Source organism: Myotis nattereri, assembly GCF_964212035.1.
Source record: "Myotis nattereri genome assembly, chromosome: 2".
Taxonomy (NCBI): Eukaryota; Metazoa; Chordata; class Mammalia; order Chiroptera; family Vespertilionidae; genus Myotis; species Myotis nattereri.
Genome location: NC_138076.1, coordinates 174847178 through 174867277, shown reverse-complemented (window position 1 = coordinate 174867277; position 20100 = coordinate 174847178). Strand labels below are relative to the sequence as shown.

Genomic DNA, 20100 nt, shown 5'->3' with positions numbered 1-20100 from the left:
ATTTCTGGTCAGGGAACATGCCTGGGTTGCGGGCTTAATCCCCCAGTGGGGGACATGCAGGAAGCAGCCAATCAATGTTTCTCTCTGATCAATGTTCAATCTCTCTCTCCCTCTCTCTTCCTCTCTCTAAGATCAATAAAAACTTTTTTTTCAAAGTAGTGTACAGAAAAGAGTTCGCCTGACAGCCCAGAGACTGCTATCCTTAGACAGGCCTGTTTGCAAGGTCGAACTTCGTCTGGCATCTGGAAACTTGGCTGGCAGAGGGGCCCCAGTCACCAATGAACTAATGAGAGTGGCTCATTGTACCTAGAATTTGTACAAACAATCTGGCTTCAGCGAAACTCCTGCTTTCCTCTGAGAGTCTGGGATCCAGGTATATATTAGAGCCAGTGATGGAGAACCTTTTGAGCTCGGCGTGTCAGCATTTTGAAAAACCCTAACTTAACTCTGGTGCCGTGTCATAGAAATTTTTTGATATTTGCAACCATAGTAAAACAAAGACTTATAGTTTTGATATTTATTTTATATCTTTAAATGCCATTTAACAAAGAAAAATCAACCAAAAAAATGACTTCGCGTGTCACCTCTGACACGCGTGTCATAGGTTCGCCATCACTGTAACTAGACAGAGGGTATCTGTGTGAGAAGTCCCCAGGAAAAACCAAGGGCGCTGACTCTCTAATGGATTTCCCTGCGTAGAAACATCACAAAACGGCGCTGCGCTTTCATTCCAGGGAGAAAAGGACATTCTGTGCAATCTCTCGTGGGAGGGTGAAACATAAGGAAGCCTGGGCATGGACTCCTCTGTGTCTTCTCCCATAGGACACAGCCGTGTACCCTTCCTAGTCTCATGAATCTTTGCTGTGGATACAATACTGAGAGCCCCATGAGTCTTCTGGCAAATACGCAAAGTTGGGATGCTACCGTAGGTCGGGGAAAGGGAAGGGAAAACAAAGGTGTTCTTCAAAAACTACAAGCCTATTAGCATGAGGTGCTGGCCCTGGCTCACCCCCCAGCCTTGTTCCCCACTGTACGTGTTGCTCTAGGGCACCGATCTGCTTGAACACCTTGTGCACACCATCTTGGGGCTAATGCTTATGCTTTCGCTTAGTCATTGCCTGGATTCACTCTGCCCAGGCTCCCCTTCCACCTTGTCCTTGGCCTGGCTAATGCTTTTTCTTCCACCTGGCTAACTCTTTTTCCTTCTTTATGTCTCAGCTCAAATGTCACCTCCTCTGGAAAGCCTTCATGGACTCCTCCGTTCCTGTTGGGAGGCCCCATTCTGTGCTCTCATAATCCCCATACTGCATATATGTCAACTACTGCCCTCACTATAAGGTATCACAATTTGTTCACGGTCTTTCAACCTCATCATCAAGATCACAAGGGCAAAATTTTGTGTCCTATACATCTTTGAATCCCAGCACTACACCCAATGCTTGAAATAACATTGGTGCTAATGTGGTTTTGTGTGGTTGTGTTTTTAGCGATGTATATATCACTGCCCAGCTTATGTGGATTTCACTCTCATTTTTTTCTTCTTCCATACTTTTCCTCCAAGCACCTCTGGGCTACATTTATGGCCCCAATACCTGGAGCAAATTTCTGCAATAAGACATAAGTTACATCAGTCAAATGGGTTCCAACTCTCTGCTTCTGACTCTGCTTCCAGCTACAGATAATTGAAAGTAGTTTGAAAGTTGTGAAAAAGTAACACTGCTCATGAAATTAGCAGCTTAACATTTTCTGCACAAAAGGATATCAAAGAGGGCATTGCACTTTTCTTCCAAAGTAAAAGAGATCAATGGACTTAATGAGAATTTACTTATTGCTATAAGTTGAGCCCCTAAGAAAAAGAACAAAAAGAAGGAAAAGAGAGAGAAGGATAGAAGGAGGAAAAGAAATGCCCTAACACATGGAATTGCAAATTTTCTGGTTATAATCCAGAAACTTGGTTAGGACATAACCAATCCTGCTTTTTTTTTTTTTTCCTTAACCTTTATTTGTTATAGCATGAGAAATGTAAAAGTACTAGCAGCTGATATCAAAGAAATACTACTATGAGATTAACACGAAGTATAAACATTACAAAAACCATATAGTTCATATGTATTTTATTTGTGTGACATTATTTTAAATAAATTTAGGCCCGGTTGGCATGGCTCAGTAGCTGAGTGTCCACCTATGAACCAGGAGGTCACGGTTCGATTCCTAGTCAGGGCACATGCCTGGGTTTCGGGCTCAAGGCAGCTGCTCAATGATTCTCTCTCATCATTGATGTCTCTCTCTCTCTCTCTCCCCCTTCCTCTCTGACATAAATAAAAATATATTTTAAAATAAATAAAAATGAAATAAATTCATATTCATAGAGTATGTTTATTCTAGTGGCACACAGAGGTAATTACATTTAATCTTTTGGTTACATTCCTCTCCTTAAAGTAAAAACATTTTAAAAACTTGGACAACTGTATGATTAGAAAAAAGAAAGTTCAGACCAGGTTGTGAAATAATTTTGATTAAATAAAAATGGCTCCATAATAAGATTTAGAAAAATTGCAAGTAATAAAATTGCCCTGATACTCCTGGTTCTTCATGTGTATGATCACCAAGAGGAGTAGAAATAATACTGACAGGTGGGGGTAGTTCATGTGAATGCTGTAGTGGCAACAGAAAAAGGTTGAAAATCTCTGTACGCAATAATCACTAAAGCCTCTTCTAACTTAAAAATGTTATGATCTTAAATATTGTCTCAGTTTGTTCATATAAGATCCTTGGATAGTTTTATTCAATTTACAATATTAAAATATATGTGCTTAATTTTACAAAACATTAAGAATAGCTGAGAATCTAGCAAACATATACTAAAGATATACACCAAAGATATATACCAAAGAAAGTTATTTATGATGTTAAAACAACAGATGTAAGTTAATAAATATATTTAAAAATTAAAAAGAAATATGTACTCCGTTTTTGGTTTTTTTTTGCCTTTTACAAGAAAGAGAAAAAAAGGGCTTACAAAACGGGAGCCAAAGTTGCAGTTCAGGTAATAAAAGAAAAAAGTTCACTAAAGCATATTTCTTTAAACATTTTAAGAATTTTAAAATCAAGCGTGTATGAGAAAGACAAAAGACTTAGTATGTTTGTGGTTGTAGATACATTTCAAAAAGGACCATGCAAAAAACAGTGGTTGCCAATAAACATTTTAAAAATAAGATGTACCACAATTAGTGCACATGAACAATTAGTAATTCATGCAGCTTGTAGGGTACACAGAAAGCTAAACATACTTACCTAAAGGTACGCTATCTAGATCTGTGTAAATAATAGCAAAAAGGAAACAAAAAGCAATACTCCAATCAAAACAGATCCAATGTTAAAAACTCCCACATAAAACAAGATTATGGTACCATTTATAAGATATGTAGAATAGATGCCATAACAAAAACATTAATTTTTTTAAAGGCAGTTAGATATGCAGTCAAGAAATGACAGTTGGCTAATATTATAAATAATTTAAATAACCAATTCAGAAACTTGGTTGATCTTGTTTATCCATGAAAACTAACTCCTTAATAAGGTTAAGCAAGCCTTTTTACTAGTAAGTTGGTAATCATTTCTTGGGATGACAATAATGAATTACATCCCCCCAAATTTATACATGCAAATTAAAGAAGGAATAACTAATACAAATGTAAGTAAATACAGCATCTATTCAGTCAAGCTATAGGAGAAAGAGTATAGTATAGCATACTCAAAGAGCAAAGCTCCCATGCAATTATTTAACTAAAATTTAGTTAGATTACCTTGTAAAGCATGGCCCAGTAAAGCATCCAGCTCAGGATTTAACTCTGCTTTCTCTTTCAACATGTGGAATAAGAGCTGGTTTTGTGTAGCACTGGTTATTTCCGTTTGCTTAAGCCGACCTTCAAGTACTTTAATTTGAGCCTCTTTCTGGGCAGCCTGAAGACCCTGTACCAACACCAAAAAGATTAATAAAATTATGTTAGGTCACACAAAACAGAATCTACCAAACAAAGATCTGAATCAAATAGCAAGTGCACATGGATTTCGACATCAAATAGACCTTACCTTGATTCATCTCCGGGCCTCCACTTACTAGCTTCGTGCCCTTGACCAGGGTACCTTATCTTCCTGATTCTCAGTTTTCTCATATGCAAAGTTATATGAATAATACCTACTTCCTCGCACTAGTGAAAATTAAGTAAGAGAACATAACATAAAGGGTCTAGGCACAACAGCAACATGAGGGGAAAAAATGAGTCAGAAATCATTATCACCTTCAGCATTTTTTACAGGTGACAGATTAATGCATTCCTATTCAAAGAGGATGGGAATGAAACTATATTTTTCCTTTCTAATTTTATGTTTTTGAGTTGTAAAGAATCAGTATGCAACCAAAGTTATGATACCAGATTTGTTTGCAACCCAAGAGATTTTCTTTTCATTCTTCCTTTGCTAAAGCAAAAGAGGAATTATTCCCTAAGTTGTTTATCTGTTCTAATACACAAACACAATAGGTGGATTTGATCTAAATATTGCTGATGCTTCATCACTCTAAAAAACAGGTAAAAGGGCCCGGCTGATATAGCTCAGTGGATTGAGCGTAGACCAAGAGGTCTCGGGTTCAATTCCCAGTCAGGGCACATGCCCAGGTTTCGGGCTTGATCCCCAGTGTGGGGCGTGCAGGAGGCAGCCGATCAATGTGTCTCTCTCATTGATGTTTCTGCCTCTCTCCTTCCTTCCTCTCTGAAATCAATAAAAATATATTTTTAAAAAAATAAATAAAAGGTAAAAAGAATCTTCCTCCTTAGCACAAAGGAAGGGGTCACTGGAGAAAGATATAAAAACTACAATGAATTAATCAAAACTTGGGTTTCCAATAACAGTGTTGATCTTACCTTATTGATGCCCATTGACAAGAAGTGACCTAGCAGGTACCGGGCTTCGGTAAGCGTGCAAGCGTTAATGACTGCAGTGACATCCAGGGTGTCTCCTTCTTCCTACATCAAACCAGCAGGTGATGTAACATTACTGTGAGCTAACTGCATTTAACAGAAGGCAAAGCCTCCTGCTTCACTGGGTTAACTAACTGGACTCCTCAGAATAGTGTAAACTATAATCCCCACACCAAAAATATACAGTCTAGTTGAAAAGATAAGGCACAAGTAGATTAATAAATGATATATGTCTTTTACAAGTAATAAATAATACAAAATGAGCAGAGGTATCTGGAGAGCAGGCAGGGAGTGGTATACATACAAAACCTAAGAAGCATGTTAAATAAATAAATAAATAAATAAATAAATAAATAAATCCTTCACATAAAAATTAAAAATGCTTTTAATAATAATAAAATTTTTTTAGTAAGGCATTACGCGTTTTTTCAAATTACAAACCTTTGCTTCTTCCATCTGCATGATGTTGGCTTGACAATCAGAAATGCTGTCATTGATGTAATCTATATTCGCAGTTAGTGACTCCATCTCCTCATTGATGTTGACCACATTTTTATCTCCCTCTCCACTCTCCTTGACTATCTTTTCCCTTCTTCTGGAAAGTTTCTCTCTTCTTTTTGTGAGTTCTTCCCGTTGCTATTGAGAAAACAGTTGGATTTTAAGAAATTATGCTCATGTAGGGCTTTATGCTAAGTGAAATAAGTGAGTCACAGAAGGACAAGTACTGAAGGGTTCCACTTATGTGATGTATGTAAAAGACTCAAACTCATAGAAGCAGCAAGTACTAGCAGAATGGTGGTTGTCAGGGGCTGGGGAAGAGGGAAATGGGGAGTTGCTATTCAATGGGTATGAAGTTTCAGTTATACAGGACGAGTAAGTTCTAGAGATCTGCTGTACAACACTCTGCTTATAGTTAACAATACTATGCTATGCATTTAAAAGTGTGTGGAGTATAGATCTCATCTTACCTGTTCTTACCACAATTTTTTAAAAAGGATGTTCATTTATTCATACACAATGCAATCAAAACTCACTAGGGGGAAAATCCTTAGTAAGTATTCAATTTACCCAGGGAACAAACGTGAAAAACTGAAAATTCACAGCCAGCTAAGGGAGAGCACATTTGCTTGCTATTTTCCACACCTTGAGGAGTCTATTCATGTCAGCCTCCATATTGGAAATCGTCATCTTCTGCATGATGATGTCCGTGACCCTACGTTCAAGAAGCTGCCACTTCATGCGTGCCGTCTTGGAAGTAAACACCCGGCCGGTCAACCCTTTCCTCTGATATATTTTTCTATAATCATATATAAACATACAAACATAATTACTTATGTGCTTATTGGATTGTGCCCTAGCGCATAATATGCTGTTTTTCATGTAAGTCCAACATTCAGTAATAATGCCGCACAGATTATGTTAGGAGGAACAGAAGAATCGTGTTGACCTTGTTCCATTGGTTGCGGGCGTGGGTAAGGCCTGGACTCTTGCCACAGGAATTCTCATTTTCTGCTGAGCTCCTGCCCTGGACGCATCTGTTTCTACAGCAGCTACACTGGAACCTGTGTCCTGACCGGGGGTGTCAGATGAGCTCAGCTTCCGCGTGACTTTCCCAGCCACTTTATCTGACATGGGTCTTACTTGCCGACGAAGAGCTGTAACCTGAAATAGCAACAGAGACTGACTCATTCCCTTTGTCGATAGAAATACATCATTTATCTCAAAGCCAGAATGTTTCCTCCAAATGGCCAACTTGCCTCTTCAGTTTTGCGACGAAGAACCACTTCTTGGTTTCTTTTTTGGGCTTCCAGAAGTCTAAGTTGATGCTATAAAAGAATATTGAATAAGTTAAAATAGTAAACTGGGAAATACAATACTTCCTCATCCTACATTAATATATTCCCCATCCTGCTGGGAACTGTAAGAGTTCTTAGCAAAATCTGAGCTAACAACAACCTTGCATCCATTATTGCATATATAGGTATTTTATTCCAATAAACACAAATGCATATTGATATGGCCATCTCTTTCTGAAAGGCTATCTCTGTGACATATACTTTTAGTTAACAAACACTCAAATAGTGCTTACTATATACAAGTACTTTTCTAAATGCTTCACAAATATTCTCATTTCCTTTTTGTTAGACATTTTGTTTTGCTGGCTGAGGCACACACAAGAAGAAACACAGTTTAGACCAGTTTAAATAGATGTACCTTACAATATATACAGTAATTCCAAACTCTGTTTTAAATATGGGGAGAATATAAATTAATTGGATTAGCACCTTATAATAACTTTTAAAAATGTTGTTTAAAGTAAATGGACAATGAAACATGTTATTATTGCCTATCAATTTGTTTCTAGATACTCTATACCAGTGGTTGGCAAACTCATTAGTCAACAGAGCTAAATATCAACAGTACAACGACTGAAATTTCTTTTGAGAGCCAAATTTTTTAAACTTAAACTATATAGGTGGGTACATTGTTATTAACTTAATTAGGATACTCCTGAGGCTTAGGAAGAGCCACACTCAAGGGGCCAAAGAGCCGCATGTGGCTCGCGAGCCGCAGTTTTCCAACCAGGGCTCTATACAATAAAGACAATTAATTATGGATTACTTTAAGCCATTTCACAGGACTATAATTTAGGGAAGAATTTTGGATTAAAAAACACATAGATCCAGCCCAGCCGGGTGTAGCTCAGTGGTTGAGTGTCGACCCAGGAACTGAGAGGTCACTGGTTCGATTCCCGGTCATGGCACATGCCCAGGGCGCAGGCTCGATCCCCAGTGTGGGGCATGCAGGAGGCAGCTGATCAGTGATTCTCTCTCATCATTGATGTTTCTATCTCTCTCTCCCTCTCTCTTCCTCTCTGAAATCAATAAAAATATATAAAAAAAAAACACAACAAAAAAAACAACATAGATCCTAATTCTGGTTCTGTCATTTATTCAACTCTATGATCTTGGACAAAGCTTAGGAATTAAACTTGATCAAAAACATTCCTTCTAGGACTTAAATTCTGTGATATAAAAAATAACTCTTCATGTTTTGGATCCCAAATTTAAACAGGTCATTCATCTCATGCTAGGCATATTCCTATGACATCAGATAAGAATTTTTAGAGAAAAGGATTCTATCTTACCCCAGGCATATTTTATTGACTATAATGATTGACATAGAAGCAAAGTTAATAAATCTTTTTAAAATGAATAAATTACCAAAAGTTAAAATTTACATATAGTTTGAAACTTGTTATTACATTACAATTCTTCCTATTAAAAGTCAAATTCCAAGCTCATCCATATTTTTTGCGTGGTGTACAAATGTACTTGATTCTCTAAAGGTTCTGAGATCAATATGACAAGAAAGAATTTAGAAAGGGGGTCAATATATACACAAAGCAACAATTAAAAAGGGAGAAGATGTCTGAGGGTTAGTTTTGTATGTGATTAGCCAGCTTCACATCTTTCTAATAGAACTACGGGCCCAGTGCACAAATTCGTGCACAGGTGGGGTCTAGCCAGGCTGCTCTGATGGGGACCCGCAAATGCATATTGATATGGCCGGGCCAGGAGGGTGGAGGGGCAGTGGACAGTCGGCCGCCAGCGCCGATCAGGGTGGGAGGCTGATCAGGGGTCAAGCTGGTTGGCTGCCACCGTGCACATCATAGCCACCGGTCGTTCTGGTCATTCGACCGTTTCAGTTGCTGGGCTTTCATATACATAGATAGTATATCATTTATGATCATATGTGTCAGATAATATTCCCAAGAGTTAATTGTTCAATACTGATCTCTCTATACGTAATATGAAATGGTAATAAAGAAATAAGTAGCAAATACTGTAAGGCAAGTGTTCCTGTCCAAAAGTTTTCATGAAAAACAAAATAAACAGTCAAAAAGTGTAAATAACACAAAGGTCTGTCAGTTGAGGAATGGGTAAACAAAATGTGCTCTATCCATACAGCCATGAAAAGAAATGAACTAGTAATCCATGCTTACCAGGAATGAACCTTGAAAGCATCATGCTAAATGAAAGCCAGACACAAAAGGCTACCTATTGCATTATTCCATTGAGATGAAATGTCCTAAAGAGGCAAATCCATCAGGATAACAAAGTGGATCAGTGGTTATCAGGGGCCAGGGAGCGGGTAGAATGGAGAGTGGCTGCTAATTGGCATAAGTTTCTTTTTGAAGTGAAAAAATTTCTGGAGTTAGATGGTAATGATTGTTGCACAATGTTGTGAATATATTTAAAACTTGAATTATACAGTTTAAAAGAGTGAATTTAACTTATTTTTTTTAAAAAAGTGCCAGATAGGGAAACAAAGAAATAGGCAAAATATGAGCATGCCCTTCTACTTGATTTAGTAATAAAATAATAGTATAAACAAGTTCTAAAATGCCCAGGAATTGAAAGTGACAAAGTATACTGATTATTAAAATCCATTAATATGTTAGAAAAAAAGAAATAAATGAAATAAAAAAAGCTATAATTATGGGCATCATCTGGCTCAAATATCTACTTTTCAACCTCATTATTCTGTCTTCTCTACCTCCTTAAATTTCCTTTTATCTCCCAAAGTAGATTTCTATTTTCTGAAATATACTGTATGCTCAGTTTTCTCCAAGGACGATTTAGAAAATGTTAAGAGAGAGAAAAAGGACCAAAGGCTGAAACTAACCAATAATAGGGAAAAGAAGGTGATAACCTCTTGTTTTAAGGAAAAAAATTCATAAATGAAATAACTATATTGCCAAAAAATTTGGAAAGAAAAACCCAATCAACTATAACTTATAACCCTAATACAACTACAGTTAGCATGTTGGTATATATCCTTCAAAATTTTCCATGATTTGAATCAGACACGCATATATGAAATGTTATTTTACACTTAATCATAGTCATTTTTCATTTTACTATGTGGTTTCCAAACCCTAATTATTAATGGGTGAATAATAACCTATTAAATTAGATGAGCTATAATTTATTTATATATTCCTCCTACTGTCAGCATTTTGGTTGTTTTTAGCTTTTTCACTATTATAAATATCCTTAAAGTGAAGATGGTAACATAGAGCAAATTTTTTAATTTTAGAATATTTTCTTAGTCTTTGTACATGGAACAAAAATTCTTGAGTCAAAGAATATGAACATTTTTGTATATCTTAATAAAGCCTTTTCTGGTAAAACCTGGTTGTTATTCCAAGAACTTTTCTAAGAATCTGTAGTGATAAAACTATCTTTAGAACCATCCTAAAATTGTTCTCTTATATAATAGTTCCCTGATCTCCCTAGAGATCACCAGCTGCTCTTGGATATTTTCTTCCATCTCATCATGTAGGAAATAAGCCTTCAATAAAATTTATAGTATTTTTCATAAACTTTAATATTAAACAACTATAATCCACATACTATATAATAAACATCAAATATAAGTAGTGTTTACTGTCCTTAGCCTGTCTTTAATAGTTATAATTATGAAAAACTTTTCTTCCATTTATTAAACAATTTTGTCCCATGCACAACATTCGTACATAAGGAAGTCACTCACATCTCTTTTACGTTGATCTTTTTTCAATTGAGCAATCTCTCTGTTTCTTCTAGACTCTGTCAATCTGGCTTTTTCTTGTTCCTCTTTCATCTGTTTCATTAGGCGAACCTAAAAAAAAAAATAGGTAGATATATCTATTGGAATGACCCTAACACAACATTCACGAAATAAACCACATGTGTGGAATAAATTCCTGAGAATTCAGAAATTTAACATGGAAATGTAGAGTTTTGCTGCATTTCAAATGGTCAATTCTTACTTTAGTGAAATACATTTCTATTTCTAATTCATTGGTAATATGTTTATATCAAACTGCTTAGTGCTCTATGCGTTTTATACTTAGTGTGCAGTTTCTATATGAATGAGTTTTCGATACTTATTACTAGGAGCTGTGTCACCTTGAGCCAGTTACTTAACCTCTTTAGGTTTTGGTTTTCTCACACACAAAATGGAGATAATAGTTCTGTGGCACTGAACCGTTAAGACAATTCAATGAGTTAATATCTGTGCAGAGTTTATAACAGTGCCTGCCATATAATAAGCACCCAATAATTTTAGCTACTGTTGTTGTCATCAGCAAATACACAACATAATAACCTACTTCCTAAATCATTTCCGCATTTGCCATTTTAAAGAAACAACATTAATTGTTATGCCAAATGTTAATAACTGATCCCACAACTAAAACAGGTAACAGATCAGGATTCAAATACTCTCTTCAGTCAAGGAAGACAATTTGTACTTTCCTATGCATGGGAATGATAAACATCAAATTCAAGATAGTTGTTACCTCTCAGGGAAAGAATATGATCAGGAACTTAATATAAAGGAAGCTTTGTGTAAATCTGTAATGTTTAATATCTTAAACTAGGACAGTGGATATAGTGTTCATTGTGTTCTTATCTATGCTTTTTTGAATGTTTGAAATATTTTATATTCTTGTCAACCTTGTGTAAGGGTTTTAAGAAGAGAAATATCCAACAAGGTCTCAGAAGCCCTGTTGACCACATGCTTTTCAGCGGCTCTGAAGAAAGGCTTGGTAATGGATGACAACAGGAAGCAACTTCTAATTGCCCAAAGAAGTGCATCATTTGGAAGACATAGTTAACTTTTATTGAATATGGAAAGAACCACAACCATATTTCTGTCCCAAATGACACAAGCATCTTCAACATCAGACTTTAATGCAAAATATAATCGATACCTTTGTTTTTTTCATTTCCATCACATCCTGCTGCAATTTCTTCAATTGCTTTTCATATTGAGACTGGTTTTTAAGCAACCTTGCATGCTCTTTCTGGGCTGTCTGAAGTCTCTGCAATTCTTTATTCATGGCTTGGAGTTTCTTTTCATATTCAGATCTAACTTTTTTGGCCTTTTCTTCTGAGTAAGATTCCACTGAGCCTAAATGATCAAAGGATATCTGAATCTGTGAGTCGCAGACTTTTATCTCACGGATTTACAACTCATGACCTTAGAGAAGAACATCCTGCCAAACTCAACCAGGGTGTCTTTGAATCACTTTCTCTTTTATTATCTACTCTTAACTTGTTAAACAATTATGGAAGTCTTTTGAATTTAGAAATGTTTCCAGAATAAATCAAAGACATTAAAACAATTAACCACAACGTCAGACAAAATAATTAAGTAGCCCTGACAGGTACCAAAGGTAAATAAACAAAATACAAAATATTTAACTTATGGGAAGCATGGATATTTTATGTGGCTTCTAATATAATTTTCTTTTCTAAGGGAAGAGATGATAAAAATCCATTTTGATGACTTAGTTTGAACTTTAATTTGAATCGGATTTAATCCTTACCTAAGTTTTGAAGCACCTGGTCTCTTTCAAGCTGAGTGTCCCGAATTTTATGTTGTAACATCATTAGCTTCTCTTCATATTGCTTTTTCAGTGTCTGCAATCTTTTCTGGCTATTTTCTAGTTCATCAATCAGCTTTTGCTTGATTGCAATTTCACAAGTAATGTTTGCTAAGTCTGCTTGATAATTGGCTATTTATAAAAGAAGAAAATAAAAATGTTGGGATAGATCAATGTATCATAATTCTATCTTTCAAGCAAGAGTGTGAAAACCATGATACCCAGGTATCCACTTAGCAGTTATAAAAAAACAGGTTCTGGATAAAACTAAAACAGATAAAAAGTGTTCACACTGATCAGGGACAACAGATATATTTGTACTAACTAAGAATGGAAATCACACAATGACTAAATCCAATAAGGGAAGAAGCATGAGCCATAAAGGGCATACATAGGTCAACAGTCATAAAAGCTGTTTCATCAAGAATGAAGTTGAGAAAATTAACTTTTTGCCATGTTTTCATCAAGTTCCCAAATGAATTGTTGTCCTTGTACCAAAAGGCAAGTACCTTTTTCATCTGACTCAGAATCTGATTCATCAGAGCTTTCTCCCCCTTCGATGTCATCCTCTTCCTCCTCCTCCTCCTCTTCCTCATCCTCATGATCACTCACTTCTTGATTTTCTTCCTAAAATGTGGTTTGTGACCACAATATAGCAAAGCAAACTGATTACCTCATTAAGAGAGACTACTGGAGTACAAAGTGCAAAAGTACAAAAATTTCACTTTTCATCAGTTCAAAAATCATTGCACGATTTTAAGGTTATTTACATAACAACTTTGTGTTAAATCAAAGAGTACTTCATTGTTCATGGAACACACACAATGTTTTCACAAGGCACAAGAATGAGAGTTACCAATATTTATAGTTCATGTATCTAAAGAAAGGAGTTTCTAAAAAAAAACCAAAACAGTTTAAAATGGATGCACGATAACCATCTCTCTCTTCCACACGTAAGTTAGTATAGTTATTGCAGCCAAGGACAACCTAATCCAGGGACTAAAATTTACAAGTTCATTTTTCCATACTTACCATGTCTAATTCATTGTTTTCTCTTTCTGAAATACCCTTTTCTTCTTTTTTCTCCTGGTCGGTGTCTGCATTATCCTCTTTACCAGCCACACTTTTGGAAAAAGGAATAAAAGGGTATGGTATTAAAGTAGAGAGAAAAATGGTTCACTTTTTTTCTTTCAGATTTTTAAAAATCATCAATTATTTGGGAAAACATACTAGAAGAATTGATCATTTTACTGACCAAAGTTATCATGTCTGATGCTTCAGAGGAAAATAGAAATTGCCATTCAACCCATAGTACAGTGATTAATATTAATGAAGGAGAAACTTATTTTCCTGAAACACTGAGGAACAGATCATACCCTGGGAGCAGGAGAACAGATGAAACAGCTAAGAACTAGTCACAGGAATAGCCACTTAACTAGAAGGTAGGCAATTTAAATTAAAAGGAAATAGAAATAAATATTTTTGTTCTCTCACCTTAACATATACAACTTTCCTCATCTAAATACAAAGATACAAAAGCTGCATATTTATCTAATACATGTAAGAATAAATTTGAAGATCCAGAACAAATCTGCCCACAGTAAATTTGTCTACACTGGCTGCACCCATCAGCGTTCAGGTCTCCTCCCGTAACACAGCACGTGATGCTGTTTTTCCAAGGCCATACCTACAGCACAGGTCTGTTTCTGATAATCTCCCAGATTATCACATCAAAATTGTCTGAAGGCCAGCCCGACCTCTGAGTGAACATAAAGTTTCAGCATCTGCCACAAGATGCGCAATCCAAGTAGAAGCCTTCAGTCACTGAGTGCTAACTACACACTCCTGTCAGTTAACGGTTATAACTAAACTAGGTCAGCCCTGGTAGCCCTGAGAAAAAGAGAGACTCTATAGTGGGCAAAGTTTTTGCACATTTAAATCACTTCACCCTTTTAGGGGTGTAGCAATCAAAATCAGTTATGCACAGACATTACACATCTGCACACTAGACTTGATTACTTAATCAAGCTAAGTAATATGAAGAAAGTGAACTTTATGTGAATCTACACGTGAAAAATTTCCTCTTGTGCAATAACATTTTCCAAATATTAAGAATAAAAAGAATACTCAAATAAGGCAATAGTCTCCAAATAAAATATCCCCTAGCATGAGCTTAAAAACTCTATCAGAATAACTTTATAACAGCTAGCATTTCTTTCAGATATTCTGTTATAGTAAATAGTTGCCCTAATACATGGATTTATTTTCAGAGTCTAGATTAAAATTTTAATCTTATTTAGGTTTTGTTATTATCATTAAACTCTAATTTTTAACTCTAAATCCCAATTCTCACTGATATTTTTGTGCTCAGACAAGAGAAATTATAAATACTTTTCCTTTGTATGCATTTTTCAGAGTTCTTAATTTGTTTATTTATGGATTATCTCTTTAATTTCTCTCTTCTCCACTAGACTGTAAGCCTCGTGAGGGCAGGGATCATGTCTGTTTGGCTCAGTATTATATTCCCAGTACCTAGAGGATATACATAATAAATGTGCAGTAAGTGTTAAATACATTAATCCAATGACTGTGCATGAACACCTCCATTTTGCACCTCTGCCGAAGGGTCACGCACACTATGTTAAAGTGCAACTGCAAGATGCATAGAGATGCACGGAAGACAGATGTCTAGAATGAGAAGAAACGAGCAGTAGCCATGTCAATAAAACAATCTTAACTGGAAAGGAACCAAGTAAATTATAACAGGGTCCCATGAATGTTGTTAAATCCATTTTGTGAGAGGGAAAGTGAAATATACTGAATGCCTGTCTTGCATCACTTCTACTATATACACTGAGTGGCCAGATTATTATGACCACCCCATCAGTACTTCGTTGGGCCACTTTTTGCCTTCAGTGTGGCAATTCTTCTTGGCATTGACTCCACGAGATGTTGAAAGGTGATGCGAGGAATCTGACACCATGCCTGATGAATAGCACTGTCCAGTTTTGTGAGATTTGATGGTTGTGGAACCAGCTGCCTGATGGCTCTTTTAACTTCGTCCCACAAATGCTCCATTGGATTGAGATCTGGTGATTGTGGGGGCCACCTAAGCAAGGTAAAGTCTCCCTCATGTTCTTGAAACCACTCCTGCACAATACGAGCACCGTGGCATGGCGCATGGTCTTGTTGGAAGAAGCCATCTCCATTGTCATACGCCATCAACATGATAGGATGAACTTGATCAGCACCGATACTTAGGTATGTTGTGCTATTCAGACATTTATAATGGTCTGGCCCTCCAGCAACTTCAGCACGAAATTATAGCCAACTTGCCTAGCAAATGTCAGATGGTCATAATAATCTGGCCACTCAGTGTATAGTAGGACCACCATGCAGTTCAAGCTGAAAATCTGGGAAAAAACTCATCCAGTCATTCCATTCAAAGGTCAGTACCATAACACTGTTGTGTTATACTTGAGAGAGAGGACTAAAGTTAAGGGCTAGAAAAGGAGAATGTGTTACGAAAGATATTTCCCATCAGCATTCCCCTTTCTCTCACCTATGCAGTCTCCTTTCCTCACCTACAACGGTTGCAGCCTATGTTGTTATTGTTATTGTTGGTTCCTTCATTACTTCAAATTCTAACCCAAATTATCTTTTCCTCAGGTAGAGCCATGAAACCACTTTATTCCAAACTCTTGACCCAACACACCCTCTCCCTTCCTCCAGTATCCAGTTGAACAAATGTTACTTTTTACTTAATATAAAGTTAACTCATATTATTCGCTGTTTGTGCCAATTCTGATGCAGAAAAATCCGTTGTAACTTTACATTATTAATTTACCCTTATAAATCGTTTAAGGATTAAACTTTCAAAATAAAAGTTGATGCTTTATCATTATTGTACTTCAAATATTCCAGTTTTCCTCAATAAACTGGGGAAATTATATGTAAAATAACTATCTCAACAGCAACGAAAGATATTTAAGTCTCCATTTTACACAGAATCAGAATCTTGGAGCTACTAGTAGAAGGAACACAAGTGCTCATGTGGTTGAACCCCTTTAACATTTGACAACCAGTGTCAACATTTTTATTGACAACCAAAGAAGGAATTGTGGCCTGGGTGAACTAGTCCACTCAAGGGGACCAGAACCAGGTGCTGAGTCTCCAGGCCAGTATTCTAGATCCTGCACTCGAGGTTCAGTCCACAGTTGGGAAAGCATCAGCATCATCCAGGAGCCTTTAGAAATGCAGAATCTCAGCTCCACCTCAGTCCTACAGAACCAGAACCTTCATTTCATCACACTCCCCAGGTGATCTGTATGCATGTGCATGTTCGAGAAGGTCTGTCCTAGAGCATCAAACTGCTCTGCTTTTGCTCTCCACTTTGGATGATATAAAAGTTGGAAGCAAACACTCCACTAAGTACATTTAAAGGGCTTCAATATTTTCAGGTGGGAAAATGCTTCCACGCACTACTTGAACTATGTATCTTATTTTCAAAAATAGAAGAAATTTGACATTTTTAAGCCCTTAGTGTAATTCCAATGATAAACATAATGTCCTGGATATATACTAATCAGGTGAGTGCTAGTGTGACTCATTTTAGAATACTTTAAATAAGTTACAAAATTATAGAATTACAGAAACGTTAGAATGCTATATAATGTGTAGGATATAATGGTGAGACATAAGTTACCAAATAATTTCAAGGAATTATAATTTTTAAGCTCTCATGTTTAAAGTAAGATATTCGTTCATCTCATTATTGCATAGCAAATGTTCTCAAAAGGCTTAAGAGATGACATTTTAGAGTGGTGCTTCTAAAATACGTAAATATTATTAAAACCAGTTTATTTTCTTAATCATTTTTACTGTATAGTCTGAAGATTTGTTTAGAAAAATCTATGAAGAGAAATTCTTCTAAGAAGTAAAAAAAGACTTGACCTTGGTTTAAATAACCATAATTCTGAGTGAGCTAAAATGCAAGTGTTTATTACATAGAGAAATGCACTTCTAAATGTTGCTCAAATTCCAAATGGAAAAAAAAACCCAGAGATTTCTTGTCTTTGATGCTCACTTCAAATACATTTTTGAACATTTTAAAACATGTTTTCTTAATTCAACCTTAAAAATGTTTTGTAAATCTTATCTGTTGTAAGGCCACCATTACCTTTTGCTTTGTTGACATTTTAATATATTTTCAACAAAGATTATACCAAATAAGGAAGAGATCCCACCCATGACTCAGCATGGGCTGCAACAAAATGACAATTCCCACCCAAATAATAATTCCCAGTCTGCTCACAAGTTTCCTAAAAGATACATTCTGAAAGCCAAATGAGATTTGAGGATCATCTCTTAACCTAAAAAAGTAAGTCTGCTTCATAATTATGATAGTTTATTCTGAAATCACATGAAATTGCCTGAATTTTAATTAATGTAAATACTTAAAGAGTATTTTCAAAAATATATGTGGTATTTTTAATTTTACAAAATCAACATCATTTTACAAAATCAACATCATTTTTAGAAGCACCAAGCTAATCTAGTCTGAAACAATTTATAATTCTATAACACATTTCCTTTTGAACAGCAACTAAGAATTTAAATGACATTTTAATTAAAAAAAAAAAACTGGGAAATATTCCAACCTTCTTTCTTCTCGATTGCTTTCCTCAAGTTTCTGTAGCCTTCAAAACCACGAGGCACAGTATTGGAAGGCCAAGCCAATGAAGGACAAACCAGACAGTAAAAAGCGAGAGTGATAAGGAGGTAAAAATGAAACATGAGCTTGAAGACTTTAAAATAAATTTTAAAAGATATCATCAAAGGACAATACACAGTAAAAAGGCAATACATTTTGTAAGAATAAAAAGTAAGTAGAAAAACAAGCAGCATTATATCAAAGAAGAATATATAGACTATCAGTTGAAATTATTTAGCAATAAAATGTAAAGTCTCAATTTATATAAATAGTAGGAGTGTTTCGATGCCATTGCTCTTTTAAATCTGAAATGAATCAATTTTCTCAGTTTCCCACAAAGGCCTACTTTCAATGATATCCTCTGCCTTTTAAATCTTTACAGAAGAACTTTTTATGGCATCATTAAAAAACTTCAAAAAGTAATGCCTTTATACCATATTATGAAATTACCATTAATACTACACACTAGAATACTACTTTTAAAACTTGTTTTCTATTTTAATATACTACATGTGAATATCACTACATCCAAAAAAATTCTATTTCAAAATTATACATGAAATGGTATTATGGTCAAATGAATGATTGTTATGATATTAGTGAAAAATTTTAATTTTATTAATTAAAATTAAATCTCATAATCTCACTGTACTAATTATTAAAAACTAACTACAAAAGGACGCCTAATGCAAAGGTGGCAATAAAATGGGAAATGTAGTACTTTCCATTAGTAAGATTATATTTTAATAAGAAAACTATAAAAAAACTATATGTATGTACTAAAAGGCTTTGAAATAAATGTAAAGAATATTGAATATGCAGAATTGGGCATCTTTACTTAATGGAATGTACTGAATACCAGTATTTGTCATGTAGACAAAAGGATAGATGTATTAGGCTCTGCAGAAGCATATAGCAACTTTGATACATCCCCCTTCTGCCCAGAATTCCAAAAGTATCTTCCAGAGTCATCAATATTTTACAATAAGGAGACTGAGTCTTAGATATGAATTACCAAGCCAGTTCTCGTTTTAATTTTGTAACATACGTGGTGCTTACATGTGAATTTTGATTTTTGGCCTGTGATTGTTTTTCTAATATACTTATATTACTGCTATTACAAGAATAGACTAGCAATCTTTCTGAGAAAAATACATCAACAGAGTGGTAGTCACCAGGGTTCAAAGGTCCAGTATAATGGCTAAAGTAGAAAAGGAAAGCCATCGCCTAAGAAATCTGTGTTTCTAGAATTTCAACCTGACACCACGAAATGCAAATATAATACAGTCTGATGAGTAAATGAAGTTTTTGGTTCTTTTACAGTGCAAGTCATTTAAAGCTAGATATCCAAAAACATGGGGATAAATGTGTGAATCACAGACTTTCTTTATCCATATACATAAAAAATGCAAAAATACTTCATTTCCAATCTAGGCTTATACTGATGATAATGAGCTATAATGGCTCAAAAGATAGGGTTCATTGGCAAACAGACCAAATTTTCTATTTGCAATACGAAGAATTTTCGTTTGCCTTACACAAGAGAGTTATATTTAAAATCTACGGATGAAATGAGCTAAGAAGGAGTTAAACTTTAGATGCCTTCCCAATTGCCTTTTTAGAAAAGCTTTGCAATCAACAGTTTAAAAAGGCAATGGAGGGTCAGAGAATAAACTAGTAATCTGACACTTCTCCATAACTTAAAGGAATTTCGATTTTATTTTATTTAATTCCATTACAATATTTCTATATGAGCGGGCGGCGGGGCAGGCAGAGAGGCAGGTACAAATCTCGTTAACCATTCTAAAATGTCTATGTAACTGAAAAGCAGGCAATATAGTCTATTCAATTATTCTTACTTCTTTTCTTTTCTTTTTCTTTTTTAGAGTATGTTTTTATTGATTTTAGAGAGGAAGGGAGAGGGAGAGAGATAGAAACATCAATGATGAGAGAGAATCATTGATTGGCTG

General features: G+C 35.5%; 1 protein-coding gene across 3 annotated transcripts in view; it reads right to left on the bottom strand.

Annotated features, from left to right (window-relative positions):
- The window catches only part of KIF21A (kinesin family member 21A), a 145809-nt gene that overhangs the window by 28921 nt on the left and 96788 nt on the right, over positions 1–20100 (bottom strand). For 2 of the 3 annotated variants that reach the window (XM_081083669.1, XM_081083670.1), the window contains exons 12-24: positions 18078–18116; positions 13450–13540; positions 12927–13044; positions 12361–12549; positions 11743–11942; positions 10539–10646; positions 6737–6805; positions 6427–6641; positions 6123–6276; positions 5421–5615; positions 4923–5024; positions 3807–3972; positions 3295–3315 (exon numbers count right to left, since the gene is read on the bottom strand). In XM_081083669.1, coding sequence (XP_080939795.1) covers positions 3295–3315; positions 3807–3972; positions 4923–5024; positions 5421–5615; positions 6123–6276; positions 6427–6641; positions 6737–6805; positions 10539–10646; positions 11743–11942; positions 12361–12549; positions 12927–13044; positions 13450–13540; positions 18078–18116 — 1667 coding nt within the window. The remainder of the gene's footprint in view (positions 1–3294; positions 3316–3806; positions 3973–4922; positions 5025–5420; positions 5616–6122; positions 6277–6426; positions 6642–6736; positions 6806–10538; positions 10647–11742; positions 11943–12360; positions 12550–12926; positions 13045–13449; positions 13541–18077; positions 18117–20100) is intronic. The other variant, XM_081083671.1, reaches the window with a different exon arrangement.